Source organism: Mustela lutreola, chromosome 12 (genome assembly GCF_030435805.1).
Source record: "Mustela lutreola isolate mMusLut2 chromosome 12, mMusLut2.pri, whole genome shotgun sequence".
NCBI lineage: Eukaryota > Metazoa > Chordata > Mammalia > Carnivora > Mustelidae > Mustela > Mustela lutreola.
The window spans coordinates 7,166,961-7,184,852 of record NC_081301.1 but is presented as its reverse complement, the minus strand read 5'-3'; the positions used below and the strand labels follow the sequence as shown (position 1 = coordinate 7,184,852).

At 54.0% G+C, this 17,892-nt stretch overlaps 1 protein-coding gene across 7 annotated transcripts; it reads right to left on the bottom strand.

The window, feature by feature from the left end:
* Nucleotides 1–780: 780 nt before the first annotated feature.
* GOLGA2 (golgin A2) lies at nucleotides 781–17,872 on the bottom strand. Of its 7 annotated transcripts, XM_059141483.1 has the most exons (29): nucleotides 17,719–17,872; nucleotides 16,133–16,255; nucleotides 14,963–15,043; nucleotides 12,033–12,149; nucleotides 11,800–11,916; nucleotides 11,567–11,683; nucleotides 11,264–11,307; nucleotides 11,080–11,143; nucleotides 10,415–10,471; nucleotides 10,140–10,220; nucleotides 9,330–9,368; nucleotides 8,985–9,047; nucleotides 8,805–8,898; nucleotides 8,600–8,706; nucleotides 7,554–7,612; nucleotides 7,122–7,263; nucleotides 5,723–5,812; nucleotides 5,496–5,603; nucleotides 5,209–5,296; nucleotides 4,496–4,833; nucleotides 4,147–4,260; nucleotides 3,429–3,674; nucleotides 3,264–3,339; nucleotides 2,952–3,037; nucleotides 2,437–2,652; nucleotides 2,234–2,336; nucleotides 2,037–2,143; nucleotides 1,799–1,952; nucleotides 781–1,692 (listed from the first exon to the last, which is right to left on the bottom strand). In XM_059141483.1, the coding sequence occupies exons 1-29, from the start codon at nucleotides 17,797–17,799 to the stop codon at nucleotides 1,469–1,471; spliced, it is 3,336 nt and encodes a 1,111-aa protein (XP_058997466.1). In that variant the 5' UTR covers nucleotides 17,800–17,872; the 3' UTR covers nucleotides 781–1,468. The 7 variants fall into 7 exon arrangements, with proteins under 7 accessions (XP_058997466.1, XP_058997467.1, XP_058997468.1 ...); XM_059141484.1 differs by lacking the exon at nucleotides 10,140–10,220; XM_059141485.1 differs by lacking the exon at nucleotides 14,963–15,043.
* Between the last annotated feature and the right edge of the window lie 20 nt (nucleotides 17,873–17,892).

The following is a 17,892-nucleotide window of genomic DNA, read 5'->3' as shown; positions in this document are numbered from 1 at the left end:
TTCTTTTTGTAATTTTTTTTCTGTTTTTTCTTTTTGTAATTTTTTTCTGTTTTTTCTTTTTGTAATTTTTTTTCTGTTTTTTCCTTTTGAAATTTTTTTTCTGTTTTTTCTTTTTGTAATTTTTTTGTTTTTTCTTTTTGTAATTTTTTTTTTATTTTTGTAATTTTTTTCTTTTTTTTCTTTTTGTATTTTTTTTGTTTTTTTCTTTTTGTAATTTTTTTCTCTTTTTTTTAGTTTTTAATTTTTTTGTTTTATTTTTAAATTTTTTAAATTTTTTTTTTTCTTTTTAAAATTTTTTTCTTTTTTTTCTTTTTGTAATTTTTTTTTATTTTTTTAAATTTTTTTGGGTTTTTTTGTAATTTTTTCTTTTTTTAATTTTTTTGCTTTTTTAAATTTTTTTTCTTTTTTAAATTTTTTTTAATTTTTTAATTTTTTAAAATTTTTTTTTTTAGGGGGCTTTTCATACCTATAAATAAACTATGTAACTTACTGACCTTCTGGATGTTTGTTTTGCCTGTGTGGCAAGGGGGTCTGCACCTATTTCTCCCCATTAGGGGGCTTTTCTTTTTTTTAATTTTTTTTTTAATTTTTTTTTTTAGGGGGCTTTTCATACCTATAAATAAACTATGTAACTTATTGAGCCTCTGGCTGTTTGTTTTTCCGGAACCACGAAGTCTGCACCTATTTCTCCCCATTAGGGAGCTTTTTTTTTTTTATTTTTTAAATTTTTTTTCAATTTTTTATATATATATATATATATTTTTTTAAGGGGGCTTTTCATACCTATAAATAAACTTTGTAACTTACTGAGCCTCTACCTATTTGTTTTTCCGGAACCACGAAGAATCCAGATATAAAGATCAGCCTTTGCCTGGGTGACAAGGGGGTCTGTACCTATTTCTACCCATTAGGGGGCTTTTCTTTTTTTTTTTTTTTTTTTTGTAATTTTTTTCTTTTTTATTTTTGTAATTTTTTTTCTTTTTTTTCTTTTTGTAATTTTTTTTGTTTTTTCTTTTTGCAATTTTTTTCTGTTTTTTCTTTTTGTAAATTTTTTTTATTTTTTAAAATTTTTTAAATTTTTTTTAGTTTTTAAATTTTTTTATTTTTTTTTATTTTTTTATTTTAAATTTTTTTTTTTTTTTAGGGGTCTTTTCATACCTATAAATAAACTATTTTAACTTATTGAGTCTGTGGCTCTTTGTTTTTCCGGAACCGCGAAGAGTCTAGATATAAAGATCCAGCTCTTGCCTGGAGCTATTTCTCCCCATTAGGGGGCTTATCATACCCCTTTTTAGGGGTTCTATCTTGCTAGTGTAGGGAAAAAAAGGTACCTGGGAAGGAATGATAGGGTGGCAGGGACATGAAGGAATGATAGGGTGGCAGGGCCATGAAGGAAGGATGGGGTGGCAGGGACAGGGTGGGGGCAGAGCCCCCAGCCCCATTGCTTCAGATGTTGTTGGCGACGGGCTTAGATCACAATGATCTTCACCTCGTCGTTGTCATCAGGCCGGTAGAAGAAGGGGATGCAGGGGTTGTCGCCCAAGCCTGGGCGCTGCTGGGTGTTCTGCATCTCTCGCAGCAGCTGTATGATCTGCTGTGCAGTGGTGTTCTCGGGGGCACTGCGGCCCAGCAGGGCCTCTCCCTGGGGAGGTGCCACACTCTCCTCGCTGGCCAGGTTCACCTCTTGGATATCTTTCAGGGCGGGGTGGGGAAGGGGGAGAGGGGCAGGGCTCTGAGTGCTATGCCAGCTCTCCCCACCCCCACCCCCCAAACCGCCCGCCCTGACGGTTCTACTCACCACCCTGGCCATTGGCATCGCCAAGCTCTCGGGCTGGGGGCGCCGCAGCAGGCTCCCCAGCAGGGTTCTGGGCAGGGGCCAGGTACTTGCCCTGCCATTTGTCGCGCTCGTTGACCAGGCGAAGCACCAGGTCCTGCAGCTCCAGCAGCTTCACCTGGAGGGAGAGGAGAGGCTGAGCACCTTTGTGAGCCCCACCCCTGCCCCGCCCCACTGCTGGGGCCTGCTCAGGGTCCCCCACCTTCATTTCCTCCTTGTCCTGTGCCAGCCGGCTAATATACTCCTCCTTCTCCCGGTGCCGCTCCTTGAGCACGGCCCTCTGACTCTGGTAGAGGGCAATATACTCTCCTGCGGAAAGAGGGGCGCGTGCTCAGGCTCAGGGGGCCATGGCAGAGCTCCTCCCCGCCCGCCGCCCCTGGCGCCAGCCCTGCCGCTCACCAATAGTGTCCGTCTCTCCAGAAAGCTGGACGCACCGATGCTCCAGCTCATCCACTCGCTCCTTCAGATCTACTTTCTCCTGTATGAGGACCATGAAGCGGCCCTGCGCCCAGAGGAGTCAAGGGTCAGGGTTTGGCAGCGGCCTGAGGGGGGGCCCCCCACACCTTGCCAGGCTGAGCTGGAGCCCGAGGAGAGGCGCTCACCTGCAGCTTGTCCATTGCCTCCTGGAGGGCCTGGTGGGTCTCCACAGGCACACTGTCGCCCCCGCTCCCGGGGGCCTTGTCACCTGCCTCCTGCTCTTGGCCAGGGGCCACCAGGTGAGCCAGGCGCTGACAATGCAGCTTTTGCTGTTTCAGCTGCCCTCGCAGCCGGGCCTGCTCTTCCTCGGCACCGGCTAAGGCCGAGTTAAAAAATGCCACCTGCAGGCAAGACGTGTAGGTGTGCTTTCATGGGGGGGGGGGGGAGGTGCTGCTCTGGATGAGCAGAGGGCAGGGGGGTGGCGGGAGCTCCTCCTTTGCCGGCCTCCCCCAGCGGGCACAAGCCTGGGCTTCAAGGATGGAGCGACAGCTGACAGCTGGCTCCCAGGGGTGTCAGGGGTCAAGAGAAGTTGAGGGAGGCAGACCAAGAGGTAAGGAGGGTGCCCCAGTGTGCGGGGGGACCACAGAGGGAAGCACGAAGGGGGCCCAGGGAAGGAAGGGGCAACACCGGGGCCGCTCACCATGGCCTCTCGGCTATCCAGGCCCTCCGGCATGCTCAGCTTCGGACGGGCAGCCGCCTCGTCCTTCTCTTCGTCCAGTCCGTCTCCTGTCGGGGCAGCCGGTGGGGGGGTGGTCCTCAGACAACCCAACGGGGGAGGCGGAGTGGGCCGGGGAGGAAAGCTTGGGCTGGGCTCCGGCCCACCTCCCTGTGCGACCTTGGGCCAGCCCGTCCCCCCGAAGGAGAAGGAATCCCTGTCCTAAAGGTCCCTTCATATACTGAAGTCGCCCTCCTCCCTGGGCTCTGTCTTCCTCCCCTGGGTACTCCCACCTACCTTCCCCAGGCATAGCCATGAGGCTCAGCTGGGCCTGGAGCTGCTGGTTCTGCTGGGTGGCAGCTTCCAGGCGTCCCTGAGGGGCCAGAAAAGAGTGAGGAGGGACACAGAGGTGGCAGGCCCTCCCCTTGGGGGCCCAGCCCTCGAGCCTTCAAACGCCCTCACCTGGGTCTCCTCTAACTCTTGGCGGGCCTTCTCTGCCGCCACCTTGACCTCAATATCCTCGTTCTGCAGCCGGTCCATGAGCTGGGTCTGCACCAGGACCTGCCTCTGCAGGAGCTCCTTGTCTGAAGCCAGTTGCTGGTAGGCAGCCACGTGCTGCTGATAGGCGGCCACATACTGCTGCAGGTGGCTCACGTACTGGTCGCGCTGCTGCTGCAGGCTCTCGGCCTCCTGGCTCTTCAGCTCTATCTGCAGGAAGACCCCGGGAACTGAGACTTCGGAGCCCAGGGTGGGGAAGTCAGGTGTGGGGGGTAGGAGGGGGTAGGAGGGGGCTTGCTAATCTCCCTTTTAGACTAAGGACACCGAGGCTTGGAGGTGAGCAGCAGAATAGTGACATAGTGACCAGTGGAACTAAGGGTGGCACTCAGGGCCGAATCTGAGAAGCTGCCCTCAGCACACGGTCTCTTGCTCTCTTGTTAAAGGGCTCGGGGTCTCTAGCCAGGGTGACAACCTCCAGACCCAGGGCTACCCAATTCGTAAAGTCTGAGAACGGGGAGCAACAAGGAGCCTCGCCACAGGCAGGTTGGGAAGGATCTGGGAGTCCTGTGCCCCCCCACACCCCCACCACCTCACCACCCCTTCCACCGGCTGGAGCTGCTTTGTCCTGGCCAAGCCTCCCACCGCCCTCCAGGCTGTCTGTCTGCCAGGGCTGGGGGCTTACTGTTTCTTTCAGCTCCCCTAGCTTCTCCTGCAGCTCGCCCAGCCTCTTGGCCAGCTCATTCTTGACGTGCTGTTCTGTCTGCAGCGCACTGGTAACCTCCATGTTCTCATTGGACTGGACAGAGGGGAAGAGTCAGCGGCCACCCGGAGCAGCGGGGCCCCCAGAACATGACGTCTGCCGCCCGTGGCTCTGTGAGCCACTCTGGCTCACAGCGTGCCTTCACAGGGACCGTGTCACATGGGGTCCTTACCCCCCACCCAAACCCCATTACGGCTGGGGAAACAGAGGCCCAGAGGGGTTCGGTGTCCCACCCTGGACCAAAGGGCTTGGCCAGGGAGGGGCTGCACACCAGCTTGACGAAGCCGTCCTGCAGCTCAGCCAGCTGCTGCTTGAGCTCGCGGTTCTGGGACAGCGCGCGGCTGATGGTGGTGCGGTCGTTCTGCATGGTCTCCAGAATCTTCTTGCGCTCCTCAACCTGGTTCTCCCAGCACTCGGAGGCGCGCTCCAGCTCCAGCAGCCGCTGCTCCTGCTCCTGGTTCAGGCGACTCAGACCTTCATTGTCTTTTACCTGGGCCTGCAACTGCCCTGCCAGGATCTCTAATTCCTTCTGTAGTTGTTCGGCCTCCATCTGCAGCCGCTGCTCCTCCTCCGAGGGCCCAGCTGGGGGCTCTGGGGCTGGAGGCACCACTGGGGAAAAGGGGGCGGGGTGCACGGTAGGGGCCTCTCACCTCTGTGCCTTCCGAAACCCCGCTGCTTGGTTCACAGCTCCTCACTGGGCCTCATCACCCCAAACCTGGGCTTCCTGGCTAACAGTGCCCTCACACTCATGGGACAGGCTCTTTCTAGACCCTTTTGGATAGAGTTCATTAGGCTTTTGTGCTCAAGACAACTCTGGCTGATTGCCAGCGGGCGCCGTACCCAGGCCAGCCAACTCCTGGTATAGTCCTCCTCCCCTCGGCCACAGTCCCCCTCCATCCGTCCGTGCGCCTAGGGCCACTCCAAGGCACCCTGACCAGCCCTCTGCCACCAATCCGGCTCCCAGACCGTCTCGCCCTGGCTTACCTAGCTGCCTCTTCAGTGCGGCCACGCTGGCCTCCAGTTCCCGCACCTGACAGTCACTGCGGTTCTTCTCATCCCTCAGTTTGTGCATCTGCCCAAAGCACAGGGGGGCATGTGGGGGGCAGGAAGGAAGGACCAATGCGCTCCCCCCCCCCCGCACCCCTGTAAAAACTACACAGCCATCTTGGGCTGCCCACAGCAGGGGACAGGATTCCCATTTTACTGAGGCCCTGGGAAAAACCGAGTGACCCGTCTAAGGTGAGGGAGGGGGGCTGAAGGTGGCGTCTCACATGTTCGGACATTTGCCGCATTTTGTCTTGCCAGTAAGCGGTGTCCTCCTTCATATTTTGCATGTAACGGTCTCTTTCCAGCTGCAGTTGCTTCAGTAAATCGCTCAGCTGCAGGGAGAGGCAGAAAAGGTAGCAGGGGCTGTCGCTGAGCCTCATCGGCTCCCTCACCGGCTCCTGGGCACCTGGGGCCGACCTCCTTCCACCCACCTGGCCCTGCCAGGCCTCACCTGCTCCACGCGGGCCTCCAGGCGTGCCCGGTCTTCATGGGCCTTCTTTAACTCCTGGTTGCTATCGTGGGGTTTCGACTCACTAGATAACTGAAGCATGAAAGACGAGGAGGTTAGATGTGGGGAGCCCACGCTGGACCATGCAAACCGCCCCCCACCCTATTGCAAAAGGGTCTGAGCTGGGGTAGTGTACGAACTGGGATAACATAACTTGGGATAAACAAAGATCTCTGTGCTCATGTTGTTAGGACTGTACCCAGAGGCTTTCTGAAACTAAATATTTACCGTTCCTCTGGCTCCCAGGACCTCCCGGACCTGATGTGTATCCTTCTAGATCTTTTCCTGCTATAGTGAATAAGGCTACAAACTGGTCCAGGGGTGGTTGGGTCACAGAGTCCAACTTCAGAGCAACCAACTTCAGAGCAACCTCAAGGCCTCACTTTGTATCTCTAGCAGGCCGCTTATTAGACTACGCATCACAGGAACGGGCCACAGAGGCGACATTCCATTAACACTCGCTGAATGGATGGGGAGCCAGATGGGTGGATGGGTACAGAGCTCTGTCTGCTGCCCAGGCTAGACCCAATTGGAGACTCCTGTTCCGCTCTGGGGGACTGACCATAAGAGGAGCCCTAACAGATCAGGTCCCGTCCAGGAGAAAGCAATCAGGAGGGTGACAGACCACATGAACCCCAGCTGGATCTGTGTAGCTTGGAAAAGATGAGGGAGCCACAAGGAATCTGTACACAGGCTCCCTCACCCCCCAGTATCAGAAGGTCTGTCTTGGGAAAGAGACAAGATTTTTCCTGTGTTGATCAGGAGGGAAGAGAGCCCCAACGAGGGAAGCGACTTGAAGGCAGAGTATGGCTCAGTGTGAAGAAACCCTGAGCGATGGGAGCCTCTGACCCTGGTGGCCCACCCTCCAAGAGGAAGCAGGAGGATTCGTGGGCTAGCCTTGTGCCTGGCACCTATGCAACAATGGTTTGCACCCAGGACACTTTGAAAAAACGAATAAAAAAATCCCTGAGAGGGGCGCCTGGGTGGCTCAGTGGGTTAAAGCCTCTGCCTTCAGCTCAGGTCATGATCCCAGGGTCTTAGGATCGAGCCCTGCATCAGGCTCTCTGCTTGGTGGGGAGCCTGCTTCCCCCTCTCTCTGCCTCTCTGCCTACTTGTGATCTCTGTCTGTCAAATAAATAAATAAAATCTTAAAAAAATCCCTGAGATTCTGATTCGACAGATCTGGGCTGGGCCCTGATGTGTGGAGTTTGATCAATGTTTGGAGCAGGATTCTACGGCAGGGCCAGAACAAGGATGCCAACCTTGCAGCTCGTGGCTGGAGGCAGCCGGTGACCCCGATGGGTGGGGCTCAGGCTCCTTCTCCTTGTAGCTCCAGCCTTACCTGCTGCATCAGAAGCTCTGACATCTCCAGATCCTTCTGCAGCTCCTCTATCTTGAGCTTCATGCCTGCCTTCTCGTTCACCAACACCCGAATCCTCTCTTCCATTTCCGAGTTCACCTGCTTCAGGTCCTCGGTGTTTTTGCTATGGCCACAGGCAGCAAGGAAAGACATGAGTACAGAACAGAAAGGAGCCCTCTGGTGATCAACCTGCCACACTTGCCACAGAGCCAGGGAACGGGGGCATCGGAAGGGACCCTGGGGCACGAGAGTCCCCAGGGGCAGGTCAGAGAGAAGACCTGAGTGGCCTGAAGCCTTGGCCTGTGTTGGTGGCACTGCTGAGCCCAGAGCCCTGCTCTGCACCTGTCCAAACCCAGCCAACCCCCTCCCCCGGCTCCTGTACTCCTCCCACCACCCAGCCCCCCGCCATCGTACTTGTTCTTGTATAACTCCAACTTCAAGGCATCTCGTTCTTTGGTTAGGTCATTGTTGTGCTGTGAACACAGAAAGGCGAGGTCAGGTGTGGCGGCCAGGGGGAGGGTGCAGCAGGCAGACTACCAGCAGCCCTAACCATGCCACAGCCACCCTTCACATTTTGTTCAAAGCCTTTCCAAGCCCACGCTTCCATTTGCCGCAGCCAAGAGCTTGGGAAGGGCGGGACAGATTCACGGCTGGCCAACGGAGGCCAGACAGAGCCAGTGGCATCACTGTCCGTCACAAAGAGCCATCATGACTGACCCTTCCCCAAGGGCACCAGCAGGCACCAGGCTAAGGATCGCATTCAAGCCTCACGACCACTGCATGGGGCAGGCCTGGCTCTGAGTTTTACAGGTGAGCGCAGAGTGTCACAGGTGAAGTCGTTTGCCTGCGATCCCCGACAGAGTGGGAATTAAACACCCAGTCTGTCTGACTCTTCAACCACATTTCCTCCCTGCAGTAGGGGAGCAGATACAAGGAGTGGAATTAAATCTGCACTGTGATCTGTCTCTTTTTTGAATGCTCTAGTCATAGGCCCAGCACTCAGAAGGCACAGAGGTGACAGGTGCTCCTGGCTACCCTGATCCTCTCCCTGGGTTTTTATAAATCATTTCCCACACCTTCTATTACATACATGTGTCCCTTCCTCCACAAATGGTAAAATAAGTAAAAGTGCTGTCCTGAATAAATAAAAAAAAGCTTAAAAAAAAGTGGGGGGTGCCTGGGTGGCTCAGTGGGTTAAAGCCTCTGCCTTCAGCTCAGGTCATGATCCCAGGGTCCTGGGATCGAGCCCCGCATCGGGCTCTCTGCTCGGCAGGGAGCCTGCTTCCTCCTCTCTCTCTCTCTGCCTGCCTCTCTGCCTACTTGTGATCTCTGCCTGTCAAATAAATAAATAACATCTTAAAAAAAAAAAAAAATACACTCCATCTTGTGGAAGGGACTTTGGGCCCCTCCCCTGCCAGGGAAGCTGCGCCCTGAGTGGACAGATCCGAGGATGGACTCACCCTCTCCACCTGTTTCTGCTGCGTGGAGACGGTAGACAGGGTGCGCTCCAGTTCTCCGATACGCTGGCGGGAAGACTGCAGACGACTAGCAAGATCTTCATATTCTCCTGGAATGACAGAGTTCGAAATGCGACCCAAGAAGGAATCCCACCCAAGGTCCGCCAACATGCGAGGCTGGGGAATGGGAGGGCGCCTGGACTCCCACCTGCTTTTTGCCTGGCTGCCTGCTGGGTATGCACCAAGGCGGTGTGTAAGTCATTTTTCTCAGACACCAAAATTCCTATTGTCTGAATATGAACCTTTGGGAGAGAAGGAAGAGGGGTGCTGAAGAGGAGGGAGGAAGCATTTCCTTGGGGGGCGGGAGGGAGACCACGGCTCCACGCACCTGCAGTTGCTCCCTTAGAGAGCCTTGCTCCTTGGCAAGCTTCTGCTCAAACTCCTTCTTCTCCTGCAGGAAGGACACAAAATGGCTGACTGGGAGGAGGCAGAGATAAAACCGGAAAGGATGTGCTCCCAGAATGCCACTGACGACCCAGGACAGCCTCAACAACATGGCCAGATCCTGGGGGGCTGGGGGGCGCTGGAGAGGGGCCAGGGGGTGGGGAAGGGGTAGGGGACGAGGGGGCCTTTTATTCCTCCAGTCTGGGAGCCAGATGAGCATGGGCCTCTACACTTGAACCCTCCCCAAACCCATCTGCCACATGACCAGCAGACAAAGAAATCACGTTACCTTTTCCAGTTGGTCCAAAGATTCCTGGTTTTGTTGTTTCTGTGGGGAGAGTCGAAGGAAGGTAACTCAGTCTGTCGGCCTTTGCTACCCTCCCCACACCAAGATGGAGGATGGGCAGGGGCTGGGAATGGGTTTCAAAGGGAAAGTTCACAGGGAGATGAACAGACACACTGTCCTCAAGCTCCCAAGGATAGAGACTTTGGGTCTCAGATGGCTTTGCTCAAGTGAGAGTCTGGATCCGGGTGCCCGTGAAAGAGCAAGGACCTGAACGTCTAGAAATGGGAGCTGAGAAGTGAGAGGCTACCCTTCTGTCGGCCTGTGCTTGTGGGGGATGCCTTCATTCAATAAATATTTACTAAGCGCACCTCCCCTCCAGGCCAGGTTCTGTTGAATGAAAAGGACCTGATTTTCTGAGCCAAAAGGGACCTCGGCCACCTCTAATTCTACCTCCTTGGGACAGTGAAGCCCAGAGAGGAGAGGTGACTGGTCTGAGTTGAAAGATAGAGCAGATGAGGGGCTGAGTCAGGGCCGGAGCGCACGGGTCAAGCCAGTGCTTCCTCTGGGAAGCAAGAGCCCCGGGAGGGCTCAAGCAGCGGGGTCTGGAGAAGAGAGAGGAGGCGAAGAAGGCAGCCACAGAGAGCCATGCTGCATGCTCTGTGCTCCAGGGTCCCTCCAACTGAGACTCGGGCCCCCGGGCACCCCATTCTCCCCTGGCACCAGGGGCCCCCAGCCCCTTTCTTCAGGGCCCCAGGGAAAAACTGGAGCCCCAGAGTGGCAGCGTGGAACCAGGGGACCCCACTGGACTCTTACCAATTCTTCTATCTTGTTACTGAGTTCTTTGTTTGTTAGATTGCTGGAGTCCAGGGCTAGTGATAGCTCTTGGTACCGGCTCTGAGGCGCATGCAGAGGAGGAGGAGGAGGAGGAGGGGGAGGATGGGGGCGGGGAGAGGTAGAGAGAGCAGTCATTAGGGTTGGGGGCTGTCTGGGCCATCTCAGCTGGCAGCGGGGCACCCAGCCCCCGCCATGGGAGGTGGGGGTGGGGGCTGGCCTGCAGGGTCACTGGGCCACGGTGCAGACCCACTTACCTCCAGATCCTTCATATTAGCAGATGACAGGCCCTCTCCATTGACGCAGGATGAAGACTAGGAGGCACGAAACCGGCACACATGGAGGCACGCTCTGCCCCACCTCCCCATTCCCTCACCCTCTGACTCCCCAACTTGCCCATCAGCCACAAACCATTTTGCCTAAGCCCTTTGTGCCAACTCCTTCTGGTTCTTATCTCCCCCTCCGTGGCCCCCTCCCACGTGGCTCCCATACTGTGCTTCCTGCGGAGGGATTAAAAGATGTAACCGGCTTCAAGGTCCAACCCCTTCAGTTTGGGGAGCTTCAAAGAGGACTCAAAGGGGGCCCCTGGGTGGCTCAGTCCATTAAGCATCTGCATTTGACTTAGCTCATGATCCCAGGGTCCTGGGATCAAGTCCCGCATGGGGCTCCCTGCTCAGTGGGGAGTCCGCCTCTCCCTCTCCCCCTGCTTGTGTTCCCTCTCTATGTCAAATAATTCAACAAAATCTTTTTAAAAATTAAAAAAAAAAAAGAGGACTCAAAGGAGTCATGCCAAGCTGAACATTGCCCAGCAAGCTAGCTGCTCCCGGGCTCTTTCCTCCCTCTTGGGAACCTCTACCTCAGTTTCTTTCTGTCACATTCCCCACCATCTACCCCCTCCCTTGGGTTTCAAGTTCTGGGGTACCTCGGACACAATGCCATTGAGCTGCTGAGAAATTTGTCGCAGGCTCTCCGTAGATGACAGACATCTGGGGACAAACATGGGAGTCAGGGGTGCAGGAGGTTCAATGGGAAATAGGGAGTGGCCGGCAGTAGCCTGCCCCGATTCCCTCCACCTAGGGGCTGCTGGCCCTATAGGAGATACTCACTCGTTTTCATCCGTAAGGATCGGGCCATTTTCTGCATGGTGACTCTGTTCACAAAGAAACACATGAGGTTGTTACTCAGCTGCTCATGAAGACCACCCAGGGGCGGGGTGGGGAGGCAACCTGCCAGCTTCCCAAACTTCAAGGAAAGACCTGGTCTCGGCCTCCCCCACCTCAGTCCTCCGGGAGGAACCGAGCTACCTGAAGAAAGGGGAAGAGGACCCCGAGCAGGTCCAGTCCTCTGGGGAGGAGGAGTGCGGGGGTGGACACAGAGTGGGGCGGCAGGCGGCAGGGCGAGGCACAAACCTGAACTGACGCCATGCTAGTAAGATGAAGGGGACTAGCACAAGGCGAAGAGACACCATCAGATGTCACGGTGCCATCACCTGTTGGTATGGCAGGAGTGGCGCGGTCTTTGGGCGCCTGTCACAGAACAGAGCAGGGGGTTAGGGGGCCATGCGGGTAAGAAGGCGCCCGGCTGCCATGAATGCGGGGGTGGACACAGAGTGGGGCAGCAGGCGGCAGGGCGAGGCACAAACCTGAACTGACGCCATGCTAGTAAGATGAAGGGGACTAGCATAAGGCGAAGGGACACCATCAGATGTCATGGTGCCATCAACTGTTGGTATGGCAGGAGTGGCGCGGTCTTTGGGCGCCTGTCACAGAACAGAGCAGGGGGTTAGGGGGCCATGGAGGTAAGAAGGCGCCCGGCTGCCATGAATGCGGGGGTGGACACAGAGTGGGGCGGCAGGCGGCAGGGCGAGGCACAAACCTGAACTGACGCCATGCTAGTAAGATGAAGGGGACTAGCATAAGGCGAAGGGACACCATCAGATGTCATGGTGCCATCAACTGTTGGTATGGCAGGAGTGGCGCGGTCTTTGGGCGCCTGTCACAGAACAGAGCAGGGGGTTAGGGGGCCATGCAGGTAAGAAGACGCCCGGCTGCCATGAATGCGGGGGTGCGGAGCAAGCAGGACAGGGGTTGCTGGGGTCACAGGGACAGTCACACATGCTGGGAGCCACTGCGGAGCGTGGCTGTGACTCGCCCGAGCTGAGGGCGGCTCTGCAGCCTTCTGGATGGCCAAAGCTCCAAGCAGGGTCTGCGCAACCTCCTTCCTGAAAGTGGGGGCCTTGTTCTCCATGGAGCTCGGCAAGGGACAGTATCAGGCTCTTGGCCTGTGGCAGCCACAGCAAGTGGAGAACAGGGGTGCCCAGTCAGGGAGAAGGAAGGCACTGCTCTTCGGGAATGCCAGAGTGATCCTTGCCCTGGGCTCCTGGCAGGCAGAGGGTGGTGGTGACAAGAGACGTGGTCAACCACTATCTGCTTCCTTCCTCTCTGCTCTCTTCACCCTCCCCTTCTCCTATCCCCCACTACTGGCTCTATCTGCCCAGTTCGGGACTTCTCTGGGAAAGAAGCTACCAAACTCGAAGTCTCACCCTACTCCTGCAGGTAAAAAAGAAAAACACGGCCACTAGGCCCATCCCAACCTCCTAGCTCCGAAATAGCTACCCAACTGAGAACCAGCACGGGAAGCCAGAGCTAAGAGGTCTACCCTCTGACTCCTGGTACCCTGGAGAACAATCCTGGGACTGGGGGACAAGAAGCCATGAAGAAACTGCTCCCCCTTCCCCACCTGGACCCACCTGCTTGACCAGGGCCCCACCCAGCCTCTTTCTGGGCTCACGCGTGACATCTGGCTCTACAGATCTAATGTCTGATGAGGTGCAAAAATGAGCAGACAGGTGGGGAAGATGGCTGCCAAGCTCGAGTTTGAATAGGGGAGCTCATTAGGGAGCCAAGGCCTGGCCAGCGGGGCCAGCACAAGGAGGAAGAGAGACCCAGGGCTGAATGTTCTCTGGACATCAGCCCTGACCTCTGAAAAGTCAACTCTACTGCCCTTCTTATTGCTAGTGATGCAGAGCCGGGGAAGCTGAGGATGAATCAAGCAATTTGCGTGTTTACTGTCCCGGCTGTGACCTTTGACCCTGAAACCTCCCGTTGCCTTGACAACCAGTAAACAGAATCTCCCAGGTAACAGCAGGGGCTCAGCAGCTGGCCAGAGGGCTTGAGACTTTAGGGGAGGTGGTGGGCACTTCTAGCCCTGGGCCTGGCAAGCTCCGGGTACCTCCTGGCACCCTGGGGTCCGAAGGATCCCTAGCACTAGACCCAAGAATGTTCAGAGAAGGAATAAAAGTGATTTTCTGAGGACTTAAATATATGTAACACGACGCTTTTATGATCAACCAAGCTATTTCACAATTTTAGGTCTTAGAGTAAAAGTATGGAGTATTTAAAAAAATCACTCTCCACTCCCCCAACGGTCCCGTTCCATTAAAATTTTATTTCTTCATGAGTCCCCATTTCTGGAAATGCTATCAGCTCTGTCCAGGATCCTATAACCACAAGCCTGCATTGCAGGAACAGAAAACTTAAGTGGGAAATGGCCACGGAGACAGAAAGGATTGAAAAACCACAAAAAGGATCTGGGTCTTTTTTTCCAGGACAACAGGGGGGTGCGGGCACAGGTTCTTAGAACTCAGTGCAAATACCAGCTTCAGGAGTCCTCTAGGCCAGGGCTCCCTTCCCCGTGCCCCTCTGAGCAGCTCCTCTGAGCCCACAAGGTGAGTCAAAGCACCTGGACAGACCCGATACCCCGGGTTTGAGCGGTCTCAGTGAGTGAAAGACTCTCACATCAGCATCCAGGGCTCTGTCCCTACCCTCTGCCCATGCCCATCTCTTGCAGGACCTGGCTGAATTTCAGCCCTACTGCCCTGGCCTGGGCGGTGTCCCAGGACAAAGTGGGAATATCATGTCCAGAAAACCCACCAAGGCTCCGTCTCTAGGCAACGCTCTGTGAGCTCATAATACTGGTTGTTACCTGGATCCCTCCCCGCCCCCTCCCTCTGCCCGGAGCTCCCACTCCCCCCAACTCTCCCATCTGGATAAATGCTATCCACCTGTAATCTTCAAACCAGTCTCGAGTCCATTTAGAACAAACCTCACCCTTAGCTGGGCACTTGGAACATTGTGACATTCTACCTTGCCAACCCTACTGAGGGTCGGCCTCCCTCAGTCCACGCTCGACCTGGTTTACCTCTTTTCTGGAGCGCCTAGCCAACCGTCTCCCCTAGCAACTGAACACACAGCCTAAGTGTCCAGCTGATTTTTAAAAGAGAACAGGAGCGGGATATCCTGGTCACTTATGATCTCGAACCTTGTAACTGTAATGTGTGCTCCATCTTAAAACCTGCAGTTACTTACTCTCAACCCAAAATGGATTCATCCAGTTCAGAGAGAGCACAAATTGCTATGCAGTCTGTTGGGTCTTTTGGGGACAGGTGCCCAAAGGGTACGCCTAAAGGTTTGCTTTTATTTAATCTCTCTGAGTCTGACATGCCACTTGGTTTTCATACCCAAGGCTCGAAAAGCCCAGATCCCACGCACCTGCTCTGGAAGCTTTCCCAAATTACCTTTAAATGTCAAGATGTGTCTCACCTTCTTCAAGATGATAAAAGATGTGGGGCAAGGAAAACAACCCAACCAACCGAGCAGGTGGGAAAAGCAGACGTGAACAGGCTGAGGTTTAATGAAAGCAACACAAAATAAGCCAGAGGCATAGCCTCCCCCAAACCAGAGAAGCCTTGGGGCATGCACAGCCAGGACAAAGCAAGCCAGAGAGGAAGCTTGGCACTGCCTCACCTGCCACTTGTCCAATGGGGGGAGTGCTACCCCATTGGAGCGGTTAAGGTCGGACACCAGCACCTTCAGGATGTCCTGAATCTACAGGAGGCGAGAAGGGAGAAACAAGGGCAAGGGGAGAGAGAAAAGTGGCTTAGAGGGAGGTGAGAGAGTTAGGGAAGCAGGAAGGGAAGAGAGAAGGGAACAAATCCACGGCCGCCTTCCCAAACGGCCACCGGCTGCCTTGCTGGAGATAGAAATCAAGGTACAAAAGGGAAAAGTCCCCTGAACTAGACAGAGAATGCAGTCACTGGCCCGACGCAGCAGTTTTCTTAATACACTCATGAGACCCGCTCCTCAGGCCCAGGATGCTGGGGACGAATCTGACAGGAATGCCATCTCCCTTCGAAAAATCAGACTTCTGAGGAAGGGTTCGCTTGAACAAAGGGGGTTCCAGCTAGAAGTCTGAAAGGTACGGATCTGCTCCAACAATATCCTCTTACAGATGAGGCCACTGGACCCAGGGGAGGAAATGATTTTCCTGAGGTCGCCCAGCAAGCTGGTGGCAAAGATGGACTCAAAAGTCAATGTCACCTAACCCAAGTGCTTGGGCCCCTCCTCGCTACATCCTGGGCCTCTTCCGGTGCTTCCTAAAGGGACAGTGTGATGGCATATGGCTGATCTCACTGTGTGGCTTCCCGTTTGAGGCCGGGGATGAGGAAAGTCACCAGATCAGTACATCAAATACCACTACCCTTTAGCAAATCTTTACCCTGCACCAGGCCCTATAGCAGGCCTGGGTGGCTCAGTCCAGCTCTTGATTTCTTTCTCCTCAAGTTACCATCTCAGGGTCCCAGGATGGAGCTCCACGTCAGGCTCTGTGCTCAGCCGGAAGTCCGCTTGAGGATTTTCTCCCTCTCCCTCTCCTTTTGTCCCCCACCCCCACCCCCGCCTCAAATAAATAAATCTTAAAAAAAAAAAAAATCAACCATCTCATTCCAGTGTCACAAGTGTAAGTAAGATAACATTACCCCAATCTTACTGATGTGGAAATATACCCCTAGCAGGGACATTATCCCTGGCAAAGGGAGAGTTAGGACTCAAACCTAACTTCTTCCACAACCTTAACCACCACCCTCTACTCGCCTTGGAGTACCCTTGGTCCCAGGAGTTTGGCCAGCCAATACTCACATCCTCAGGGGAGTGACAACCATCAGAAGCTGTTGTTTCTGAGCAACTCCCATTTTTGATCTTCCGTTTTTTCTTAACTCCTGCAGGAGTACCAGAACCGATCTTATGCTGATACTCCCTCAACTGCAGAAAAGAAAAGCAGTGAGAACTCTAAGCTCCTATATCCACACCCACCTCCCAATATAGGAGTGTATGGTAAACTTTGCAGTTTACGATATACTCCTATATCCGCCATCCGATTTAATGCCATCAACAGCCCTACAAGGTGCTGTAATTCTCAGTGACCACAGAAATGGAATGATAACGTGGCATTATAAAGGGGGGGGGAGCAATAATGGAATTTAAACCTAGTCTTCGGACTCTGAGTTCTGGGGGTATGCCATGAAATCAGCAAGTGCCAAGAGGCAAAACCAGAGGTGGAGATGAAAAAGGAAACATCTGAGTAATCTAGGGTCCTTTCCTACCCATCTGTTAAAGCTGCACACTGGTACTTATCAAACTTTTACATTAACGTATCCTGATGGCAGAAGGCAACGAAGGCACACACCTAGTGAACGTGGACAACCCAAGCACCATTTCACTAGAAGTCTATTATAATCTTACAAATCTATGCAAATGTCATCCCTAGGTACATAAATATAAAAGGACTTTTCTCCCTCAAGAGAATCAAGCACAACTGATACCTCAGTCCCATATTATCCTGTGGCATTTAGAAAACTCCATGTTGAGATGACTTGGGGAACATTCCCACCTGTGAAGTTCAGGTTCCAGAGATCTGTTCCACAGAGGATAAGCAGATCTCACTCCAAAGAGCACTGATTGAGGGGAACTCTGGTCCCAGAATCACAGGGAATTAAAATGTGAGGTAGAGAATTAAGATTTAAAATGTGAAAGTCCTTCTGGACAGTATAAACCTAGGAGGAAACCATACCAAAGAAAACACATTCTCCCCTTGTCACCAAGGTGTTATCAACGTTCCATGATCACTTAAGCCAGTTGTGTAAGGATGGGGTACAGTCTTAGAGTAAGGGCTCCGGAAACCTCTCCCACCTAGGTCCCATAGTCCCCAATCCCCTTTAATCTGGATATTTGTGCGCGACCGGAAAGGGTATGAAAACACTGGGGGACTGGGTAGTAAGATCAAACACCGGGCTCGTGGCGCTAATGACAGTTCCCAGGGGGATTGTGACGTAACTACATTCCACTCCTCCCTACCCACGCCCAGAGTCGCCGCTCCGCGGTGGGGGAGGGGAAAGCAGGGCCGGGACCGAGGTCCTCCGAGACCCGCACCGGCCAGGGGAGTCCGGTCCTCTAGTTCTGGGTGGCAGAAGGCGAGGGCCAACCCCGGAGCGAGGATCCCGGGGGTCACCGGCCCAAAGTCACCCAGGGGCGACGGGCGAGGGCGAGGGCGGGGGCTGGGCTGCCGGGGGGGCGGGACTGGCTGAGAAGACTTTGGGAGGGGGAGCACCAAGGGGCGCCGAGGGGCTCGCCCTGTGTGTCTCAGGGGCAGCACAGACTCTGGCCACGGCCCGGCCGTCGGAGAGGCCTTTGGCTGGGTCAGGGAGCCGCGACTCGGCACATTTTACCTTTTTCTTAGCAGCTGCCAATTTGCTCTGTCGGGTTTCTTCCGACATTCCGGTACAGGGGGAGGGGAAGGGGGGCCACATCACCAAGTTCCGTCAACCACTGCGGAATTGCTTCCGCTGGTCAAAAGCGCCGGTGTGCGACTGAGCCAGAAAAGGAGGGACCGGGAAATTCTA

Bases quoted from the DNA above. Each gene is read 5' to 3' on its own strand.
- GOLGA2 (XM_059141483.1), bottom strand. From the start codon at position 17,799: ATGTGGCCCCCCTTCCCCTCCCCCTGTACCGGAATGTCGGAAGAAACC. The intron at 11,684-11,799 runs GTTTGTGCCTCG...GTTCTGTGACAG, and splicing joins CTAGCATGGCGTCAGTTCAG to GCGCCCAAAGACCGCGCCAC. The intron at 2,337-2,436 runs GTGAGCGCCTCT...CTCTGGGCGCAG, and splicing joins AGGCAATGGACAAGCTGCAG to GGCCGCTTCATGGTCCTCAT.